At 47.8% G+C, this 10,632-nt stretch overlaps 1 protein-coding gene across 1 annotated transcript in view; it reads right to left on the reverse strand.

Annotated features, from left to right (window-relative positions):
* PIP4K2A (phosphatidylinositol-5-phosphate 4-kinase type 2 alpha) overlaps positions 1-9,925 on the reverse strand; it is a 186,261-nt gene extending 176,336 nt beyond the window's left edge. The window contains exon 1 of the mRNA XM_005901642.3: positions 9,511-9,925. Within this exon, the coding sequence (XP_005901704.2) occupies positions 9,511-9,654 (144 nt within the window). The 5' untranslated portion in view covers positions 9,655-9,925. The remainder of the gene's footprint in view (positions 1-9,510) is intronic.
* Positions 9,926-10,632: the final 707 nt, after the last annotated feature.

Below are 10,632 nucleotides of genomic sequence, written 5' to 3' on the forward strand. Positions count from 1 at the left end.
CTCTGGTTGCCTCTTACCTGGAGGACAACAATGACTTTCTCAGGGTCTCCTCTGGTGGCACTGAGTTACTGACCGATCCCTGGGGTGGACAGAGAAGCACCCAAGCACCCTGGGGTCTCTGACTTGACCCTCGCTTGTACCCTGGCCTTCCCTCTCTTTAGAAACTTTGATGCTGATTTCCATATCTGCTGATAAGGTGGAACTATCTGCCACTGAAAACAACTAAATATCCTGAATAAAATATACATTTTTAAAACATCTTCTTAAAGGCATCAAAGCACTGAGGAGGCAGGAGTTACCTTGCCAAAATCTGAGCGAATGAACATGGGATGCGAGAGCTGTCAGCTCCATGGGAGCCACTGCACTCTGAAGGCTTTGAGGGTCCCGTGGGTGAAGAGGAACAGAGGTCGGCGCCTAGAGCCCACCCAACGTGGGGATCTTACAGGAAACTCTCTCTCCATAAGGCCAGGATCCAAAAGGGTTACAGCCTCAGGGGAAAGGTGATCCCCAAATAAACCCATTCTACCCCCATGGGACTACAGCCCAAACATATATCACTGCTGCTGCTGCTGCTAAGTCGCTTCAGTCGTGTCTGACTCTGTGCAACCCCATAGACGGCAGCCCACCAGGCTCCCCCATCCCTGGGATTCTCCAGGCAAGAACACTGGCGTGGGTTGCCATTTCCTTCTCCAGTGCATGAAAGTGAAAAGTGAAAGTGAAGTCGCTCAGTCGTGTCTGACTCTTAGCGACTCCATGGACTGCAGCCCACCAGGCTCCTCGGTCCATGGGATTTTCCAGGCAAGAATACTGGAGTGGGGTGCCATTGCCTTCTCCGTATATCACTAGCAAGTCCAAAGAATCCCAAGCTCTGAGTTTAAAATGGACTTGGTCCAGAGTGCTCCTAGCCACCTGACAACAAGAACAATCCTCATTAGAGGGACACCCTTTCACCCTAAGACTCAAAAATCCTCCCCAAATATTGTCCAAATGAGCAGCTCATGGCGAAAATTACCAAGCGAACATGGGAAGGAGGCACCGTGACTAAGAACCAGCAGAAACGTAATACTGTAGAAAGATACCCAGGAAGATCCGAGACACTGGGATCATCACTGATTTCACAACGTTTGTAGAATCTTCAGTTTCACTTATGGATGGCATGCTTCTGAATGCTAGACCTTTTAGAGGCATATCGGAAGACATTAACAGAGTAGCCCCCAAGCTTTTTGGGACCAAGGATAGGTTTCGTCAAAGACAATTTTTTCCATGAGGTGGGCAGGATGGGGTGGCGAGGGGGTGGTTTCAGGATGATTCAAGCATATTACATTTATTGTGCACTTTATTTCTATTATTATATTAGCTCCACCTCAGATCATCAGGCACTATTAACGATCCTGGAGGCTGGGGACTCCTGCATTAACAGACTCCCACCACATGGGCTAGACCAGACATGACCTTGAAGTGTACTCTTCTACACATCGGGGTCTCAGACTGTTCAGCAGTGCTTTCGCGGTCTTCAGCACAGTTGAGTTGGTGATGTTCTGGGAGAGGCTGTTGACTCAGAACATTCTCCGGCATGTTCACAAGGCAAAGTTCTCCCCAGCAGCTGCGGACACAGGCTCCTTGATTTGTCATCAGCTTGTGGTTACCCCACATCTCTTATCAGCAGCTTGCAGGCAGGCCTCCCCCATGCCCCCGGGCATTGCTTAACACACTCAGCAAACTGCTCTAAACACTCTGCTCAGTCCTAGCAAAAATGGAGCTTGTGTGCTGATGAAAATCTATCGCGGAAGGGCTCCTGATACCCCTGTGGAGCACTCAGTGGCTCCACTCTTCATTCCACAGTACTTATTGGGCGCCTACTGCATACGAGCACCGTTCTGGATGTGGAAAGCAGCAGTGACAAGATCAAGTCTCAGATGCTGGAGAACTGAAGTTAACAGCTTCACAGTCCAGTCGGGGGAGAGAAATAATCAACATGTAAACAACTCCACTTCCCACAGTGTCAAGTGTCACGGAGAGACTAAGAGCCGTGTGAGAGCGGAGAGACTTCTCTTGATAAGGTCACAGACGCTCTAGGAGAGGGCAAGCCTTTAGCTGAGAAAGTAAAATGAGGAGCAGAGGCCCGCCATTCAGAGACTCAGGGAAGAACATTCCAGATGAAGAAGAAACACAGTGTGGAAGCTGAGGGGTGGGCTGCTCTGGGCTTGGTTTATTTAAGGAACAGAAAAAGACCAGTGTGGCTAGAAGGGAGAAGGCATAGGGGAAAGTTGGGACAAGGCGGGTAAGATCTCCAAGCCACTTGAAAAGTGTTCAGTTTTCTTTTCCTCTTCAAGTTTGTTTTTATTTTTTATTGAAGTATAACTGCTTTATAATGTTTTGTAAGTTTCAGGTGTGCAGCAAAGTGATCCAGTTAAATGTGCATAGGGCGGCCTCTGGAAGGTTTTCAGTGAAGAAGCGACAGGACACTGTTGACGTCTCAGAAAGATGAGCGACCTGCCATTGCTGTTGAGAACCTGATGCAGACAGGGCAGGGTGGCCAGAGGCAGACCTAAAGCCTCCCATGTGTTCTAGAGGAAGAGAATTCAACTGGGGAGAGACAAATATGCAGAGTCAGGACTTGGAGCTGGGAGTTGCGAAGGCGGGGGTGAGGCAGAGAGAAGGATGGAGGTTGGTTCCTGGGTTTGGGGCTTGAGCACCTGGGTAGATGGTGTCTGTTGACTGAGATGAGGAAGAAACTGGATCAGGGCAGGTAGGACAGGGCAGGGGGAGGAAACGAAGAGTCCTAGTGGGGACGCATCTGAAGTGCCCATTGGGCATTCGAGTGAAGATATCGAATAAGACACTGAAGATGGAGCTGGCAGGGAGGTCAGAAGGGAAGATACACATTCCTCAGTTATCAGCATGGGAAGTCACAGGGCCAAATAAGGTCACACAGATGAAACACATTCTGAAGTTCTAGAAGCAGACACTGAGATCCTAGGGCATCTCAACATGGAGAGACTGCACGGGGAGAGGAGGAGCTCCATGAGGCACCTAGGGAGTGAAGGAAAACAATAAAAAAAAACAAAAGAAGATGGCCCCAAGAAGGAGCACCCCAGAGTAGGGAGCATTGTCCAATACAAAGTGAGACAACGATGGCAAAACAAGTCTTTCTCCAACTCAGTGGCCACCATCCATAGGTGGCTCTGGAGCACTTGATAGGCAAACCTGTTTTAAAACTTCCTATAAGATTTTTCATGAATAAATTTTACATATGCTATCTTCTTAGATGCTTTGAATAAAAGTAATGACTTTCTTTCTATTAAAGAAAAATTGTTTTCCTCCTTATGACTAGCCAATACCTAGTCAAAGCCTTTCGGAGAAGGCAATGGCACCCCACTCCAGTACTCTTGCCTGGAAAATCCCACGGACAGAGGAGCCTGGTGGGCTGCCGTTTATGGGGTTGCACAGAGTCGGACACGACTGAAGCGACTTAGCAGCAGCAGTAGCAGTCAAAGCCTTTAAGGCTAAAGAAGGAAAGAAAAGATCACTAAAGAGGGCAAGAAATTATTAGTTCTGGCCCCGGCCCAGCAGCACAGCTCCATGGTTAAGTGTACAGGGCTGAATCCCACCACCTCCTAGCACTATGATCTCAGCAGGGAATCATTCATACATGCCTGTTCCTACCATGTATGATTCTTCCCGCCTGCTCCATGCTCTCCTGGCTTTCCACCCCACACCACCTTCAACTTACTCTTGGAATGGTTCTTAACTGGGTTCTCCAAACCCCTGAAGTTGTCCATGGATAGAATTCAGCAGATCTGTGAAGGGTAGGATGTACCCTATCCATTTTCATTCATTTGTTCAAAAACATTAATCTGAGAAGGGATCCATAGCCTTCATTGGACTGCCATGGTGGGGGGGTGGGGGCGGTCCATGGCACACGTGCGCACACACACACACACACACACACACACAAGGAAACGTGAATAAAAGTATATACGGGGAAATAAGCTAGGAGGTAGTTTTTAAATGTCCTCAGATGATTCAAACACACAACAAATTTTTGAGAAGCACTTGTCTAATGCTGATTAATATGCTACCAGCCTAATGGCATCTGAATTTGTTCATTTTTAAGGTACAATTACTGCCAATTATAGTGCTCGTCTTTAAATACATTATCTTACTTGACCCCAAATAATCCTGTGAGATAGCCATCATCATCTCCATTGTAAGAATGAGTAAACTGAGGCGCAAGTGGAGAAACATTGATGGAGGCAGGACTTGAACCTAATCTGTCTGAGCACAAGACATTTGGCCAAATTGTCCCAATTCTCTTAAATTCCAAAATTTGTATTTCCAAAGGTATGTTGGCAGAATTAACTACTCTGGTTGACCACATTTTCTAATCAACATAAGGCAGGTTTTGTTTGTTTATTACAATTCTTGCTGTAGCAAAAATGTAGCAGACAATCCTGTCATAGAAAGAGAAATCCCTGTCTTGCCAAGGGCATCATTCTGAATATTCAAGTTCACTCTGAGGTAGTCAATGAACAGAGAAGAAAATGTATTCTGTCCTCAGGATATAATCCCAAGTTTTAGAGGGTATAAAAATATTTCCCTAATAATACATTTTGCATGTGTGTGCCTGGCATTATTCTTTTCTCTATAAAGTAAAGAGAAGAAAAAAAATTGTCTGAGACTAGTTCTTCAATGAATGGTTAGTTGGGTTCCATTCACGTTTGATCTATTGTCTAGCTCATTATGGTTTTCATTTAATTGCCTCATTCCATTCCATTTAGTCAACATTTCACAGTTACTCGTTTCACTTTTAAACCCGTTTCCTTCTTTTATCTTTTTCAGTGCCCAAATAGAAACCCGTGAACCTAAAAGGCATCACTATTTCGCAATACCATTGCAAGTCTAGGATCTTGATGAGAACATAACAAAGGCTACAGCGCTCAGCTCAGATAACGGCGTATTTGCCAAAACACACAAACATGGGGCCTGGGCACCAACTCACTCAGCTCCAGTACCAGGGTGCACGCCTGCCTGATGCTGCCTGCCCGTTCTGTGGGGAACTGTTCTTCCTCAACTCCAATGAGCAAGAGCCGTCACCTTTTCACAACGGCTCGATCCAAGAAATGCCTCCACTGATGGAAGCTGGACCAGTCAGAATCCTTCCATGGGATGTTTATGAACAGAATCAGAGGCAGAAAACCCCTTTGTGGGGAGTGGAGGATTACAAACAGTGAAATTCAAGAAGCATTAGTTCTCTGCTCATGGAGGAAACCTGACAGCTATGAGTAAGAACAAAACCAAAACAGACAGAAAAGTCCCAAGAGCACCCAAGCACTGGCTCCAGTTATTCATGATGCCCAGCCTAGCCCTGCTCTCCTGGTTTGCTTACCAATTCATCCTTCCACTGTGACTTCCAAAACCCCCCTAATATTTCAGAATTTGGCCTGTTGTTCATCCACATTTCCATGGCTCGCAACCAAAAAAAAGAAAAAAAAAAATCTAAACATTAACATTAATGTTGATTACTTCTAAACACTACATTTGTTTTAAGCAAGTTTTACATCCTTTAAACTTTTTCTGTCCAAAAGGTCTTCCTATAGATATTTAAACAGGCTTTTAAATACTCATTTCTAAAAAGCTATTTCACTCCCATAAAAATCTTTCAGAATATCTATTTAAAACAAGCCCTGGCTCCTATCATTCTATATGTTCCACACACTATTAAAAATACTGTAAGAAGCTAACTGCCTGATCATTTTTAGTTTAATTCCCAATGTAACAAGACAAAATTGCCTTCTTAAGTCATCTTTTCCTTTTATGTATTCAATTATATTCTCCACTTAAAATACTTAAAATAAAAATTGGCAGTGGTCCATTCACTGATGGGTATTCTAAGTCAGAAAGCAGTAACATATCAAATTAACCACATAAAGTCAAGCTTTTTCTTGTCACTGAGAATTATCACCACAATGGACGACTTGAAATTTTCCACCTTAATTACAAGTTTCTACATTTCGAGCAAATAGACTTGGACATAACAGACTGCAGTGCAGTCCAACTACATACAATCAATCCCACAAACTCTTAGTTCACACATCTCTTGCCATCACCACAGATTTCCTAGCCTCTAGCCATGGCCTTGAAAATTCCCTGAGAGTGGCTGCATTTGCAAGGTTATAATAGTCATGTAACTGTTGTTACGTACTATTACTTTGCTATAATAGTCCAACTCTATCATTATTCTTTCTTTTGTCATGCATTATTACTCTTTCTAGTCTGGGGACCCTAAGTCAATGCTAGGAACCTAATTGACTGTAAAAGTAGTTGAATCCTAAAGTTAGGGGAAAAAGTTGGAAATCATCCAGTCCAATAACCTTACTTCACAGAACAAATATCGATGCAAAAATAGTTAATAGGCCCAAGGTCAACAGAGTTAGAAAAAGAATGGGAACACAGATCCAATGAGCATTTTACTGTGGTGTATAGATATTCCCAACATTATAAGATGCCTACATGATCCTCAGTGTAGCAAATGACTACAGAGTAGTAGTTTCCCCTTTAGTGGTCCAAATACAAATTGTAAAAGCAAGAAATTGCAATCTTCATGACATCTTTTCCCATTAATTTTGATTACATTATAAATGTACAGAAGGGGACTTCCCTGGTGCAGCGGATAAGATACCACCTGCCAATGCAGGGGACAGGGGTTTGACCACTAGTCTGGGAAGATTCCAGATGCCAGGAGCAACTAAACCCATGTGCCACAACTACTGAGCCAGTGCTCTAGGGTGTACAAGCTGGAACTACTGAGCCCAAATGCCTAGAGCCTGCGCTTTGTGAGAAGAGAAGCCACTACAATGAGAAGCGCACTCACCCCAGTGAAGAGTAACTCTCACTCAACGCAACCAGAGAAAGCCCGCACAAAGCAATGAAGACTCAGCACAGCCAAAAATAAAATTAAATAAATGAATAAAATTATATAAAAAGAAGAAGAAGAAGAAATATAGAGAAGGACTGATTTGAATGATCTCTTCCTGCTCCACCAGGCTTTCCCAAAAGTCTCAATTCATACACAACACAACTGACAAATTCATTCTTATACTATACTGTAGACTTTGGTGCACACAAGGTCATATGAAAACATTTATCTAAGACTTTGTTACCTAAAATGAAATCAACCAGAAACACATGGCATCTGAGCGCTTAGATTTCATCTTTATATATACGTCCTTTCTTAAAAAAAAAAAAAAAAGAAAGAAAATAAACATTTTTAAAAAGAAGGCTGTGAAATAGACCTTTCTTATGTCAACTCAGAACCCTCAAAAAAAAAGATACCTGGACAAAAACATGAGGAGCATTTTTAGCAGTCCTTTGTACAGAAGCTACCATAATATGTCTGATGATATATATTTGTTGAATGAATAACATGGTTATATTTCATACTATGGAAACTTGACTTCTCTGGATGACTACACTTAGACTTGCAAACTTTTTTTGAAAGCAAAAGAAAATGCACTATCTACAAATCACACATTATTTTTACAAACTTTACATAGTTTCAAAATATTTCCAATTAGCAAGAAATTCTAAAACAGATGTAGCAATTAAAAAATACAAAGTACCAACAGAAGTGGTTACAGTAACACACACAGGATTACAAGGTTTCTAAAGTAAACTGGCGTTGGGACTAAATTCCCAGAGAGCAGGCTCTTCCAGTGGCATGTTATGGCTACTAGTTTAGTAAGTTAAACTCTCAGACACAAACACTCTCCTGACCAAAACACCAGCACTTCAAAGGAGATAAAAGCATCCATACATACAGAACTAACATTAATTTTTTTTAAAAAGCAACTAACAACAACATAATTTTAAGAAGCTTAACAAATTTAAAACATAACTCTGAACTGTGCATGTATTACATAAGAAAAAATAGCATTTTATTTACTGTAATAAAATGGGGGGGAGGTGGAGGATGATGTAGTAGTGTCTGCTGTTGCAAAAGCCTGCTAAACAAGTTGTGAGGAAGTTAAACTTCAGTGGATCAGGCATTAGGCTTGATAGAAATAATCATGTTTCAACCTTCTTAAAAACAGTCACACCACGCAAACACAATCAATTCTAACAGTTTCACCTTTCCCCCAGCTCAGCTAGGGAAAGAAAAATACAAATACGATGGTTTTGAACCATTTCAACTAAGTTCATTACATTGAGAATGTTCTTTTAAAAGACCAGCATGGTTTTCCGTCATTTCTATTATGCTGTAAAGGGCCCATAGACATCCATCGAAATCAAAAGTACGGAAGACAAGCCTACATACACTTATCCCCAGACGCCGACTGACTGCAGTGGGTAGGTCATGGTCAAAATTCACAGGCTCATTTAAACTTTCACGGCTCAGCCAACAGCTCCTATCGGGTTTCCTGATCCTAAGGTGATTAAAACTGCAAGAGTTTCTCGCTGTTAAGATCAGCAGGAGGCTATTTCGGACCCCTAGACCGCAGTCCGCATAGCCCGCAGCCGCGCATCTTCAGCACCTTGGCTTGTGTGTTAGGCTAGCCTTTCCAAGCCAACCTTCCCAGGCCGTCTCCTCCAGCTTTTGAAATAAACCCCCCAAACGGGTGCAGTCAACTCAAGATCGCCTTCCACCGCGCCCGCCGAGACCCCCCCTTCTGCGGTCATCCCCAGGCCGCCCTTCCGCAGGCGGCGACTTCGGCCTGGCTCCCCAAAGTGGGGGAGGAGATGTGCGGAGCAAGACGCCCCGCCAAGCAGCTCTTCAGCAGGCACAGCGGCAGGGCGAGACGGGAGGAGAGTAGGGAAAGATGCTAAACGCCAGTGCCATATATACATTGCCTTTTTCTTCGCCAGAAAGATTCCTTGTGTCCAAGAATAACGCCTTTAAAGGGGAGGGGGGTGGGGGGCGGGGAAGGACCTAAGAACTAAGCCGCTGCCCAAAGCTCCGCGATCTCCAGTATTCTCGTCCCTGTTCCTCGTGCGGAAAGGCTCCAGACACTCCCAACCTCGGACAGGTACACCTGCCGGACGGAGGAGGACCGGGCCGCCCCGCAGAGGAAGGGATCGCCGGGACTCTGGCCCCAACAGCCCCCGCCACCAGGGGTGACAGCCCCGGCGGAGTCGTGCCCCGCACAAACTTCCCAGTTCCCGGACTGCGGGGACAGATCGGCCAGAGAGCGGACGGACGGACTGAGGAGCGATACCGGTACTCGCCGCAGGGTTCAAATGCAAATTGGACCCTCCCGTCCCGCATCCGGCCCTAGGGTCCCAAGGGGATCCCGGAGGCGCGCCCGGGTGGCCCCGAGGGGCGGGAGCGAAGCGCGCGGGTCTGGGGGCACCCAAGCGCCGCGGCGAACGAGCAGCCCCGGAGGGCTAGCAGCCGGAGGGCCGGGGCCCGGCTCGGGCTCCCCGCCCCGCAGCAGCTGCAGCGAGAGGAGGAGGGGAGCGAGGAGGAAGAGGAGGAGGAAAGGGACTGCGCGCCGCAGCCCGAGTCCTTACCGAGTGGTTTACCCCCCACATCAGGACGCTGAGCAGCGGATCGCTGGCCCGAAAGAGCTTCACTTTCTGCGCGACGAAATGCTTCTTCTTGGTCTTGGTCTTGCTCGCCAGGACGGAGGACCCCAGGTTGCTGGGGGTCGCCATGGCCGCCGCCTCTGTCCCCTCCACCGCCGCGCTCCCGAGGCCGGGGACCCGCCCTCTCTACACGCCGGCCCGGGGAGGCAGCTGCATCCCCCTCGGCGGCGGCCCCAGCGCGCCGTGTCCCCGCTCCGCCCGCTGGTGCGCTCGTCCCGCTCAGCCCGCGGTGCCCGCTTGGCCCGGCTAGCGAAGAAGGCTGCGCTCGGCTCGCGCCCCGGCTCGGCTCCCGCGCCCGCCCGCCCGCGACTCCGCGCTCAGCCCGCGGCTGGACCAGGCGCGCCGCGAGCGGCTTCCGCGTTGGGCGCCAGCGTCATGACGCACGGGGTGGGAGGGAGGGCGAACAGCAGTTGCGGCGCCGCCAGGCGGGGCGCGGCCGCGGGACCGTTAAGCTGCGCCCTTGCGCTCCGGCTCGCCAGCAGCGGCCCGGCAGCCCCGGGGGCGCAGGCGAGCTCGGGGCGGTAGTTCCCCGCGGGCCGAGGAGGCAGCGGGGTGGGCGTGCGACGCGGGGAGGGTGAGGACCCCCGCGCGGCGTCCTGGAGAAAAGAGGGAAGGGTGGGGAGAGTGGGGAGGTCAGAGGACAGGAGCCCCCAAGAGGCGGTGGTCAGGCGAAGAAAGGAGGCTCCGTGCAGCGCCGCTTACCCGTGCCAGGAATGGGGAGAGCTAGTGAGACCTGGAACGCTGTGGAGACCAGGGCTTCCCTAGCACCGAGGGAAAGAGCACAGCGTTGGCCGCCTCCCAAAGTGGCCCCGCAGTGACCTTATTGATCCTTCTGTGCCTTTACCCATCGGGCCTTTTGGACCCCGAACTTGGGCCTTCCCACGAGGCTGCAGAAGTGAGACTCCCGTCTAAGCTGCTGCGCTGTCATTGCCACCACCACTAACACCCTCCCTTAGACAGGACCCAGCATTCCTCATCCAGAGCCCTGGGTTTGACCAGGAGAATCACACCCTGAATATCACCTTCTACCTCAAATCCTCTGCAGTG

This window comes from Bos mutus, chromosome 13 (assembly GCF_027580195.1).
Source record: "Bos mutus isolate GX-2022 chromosome 13, NWIPB_WYAK_1.1, whole genome shotgun sequence".
Taxonomy (NCBI): Eukaryota; Metazoa; Chordata; class Mammalia; order Artiodactyla; family Bovidae; genus Bos; species Bos mutus.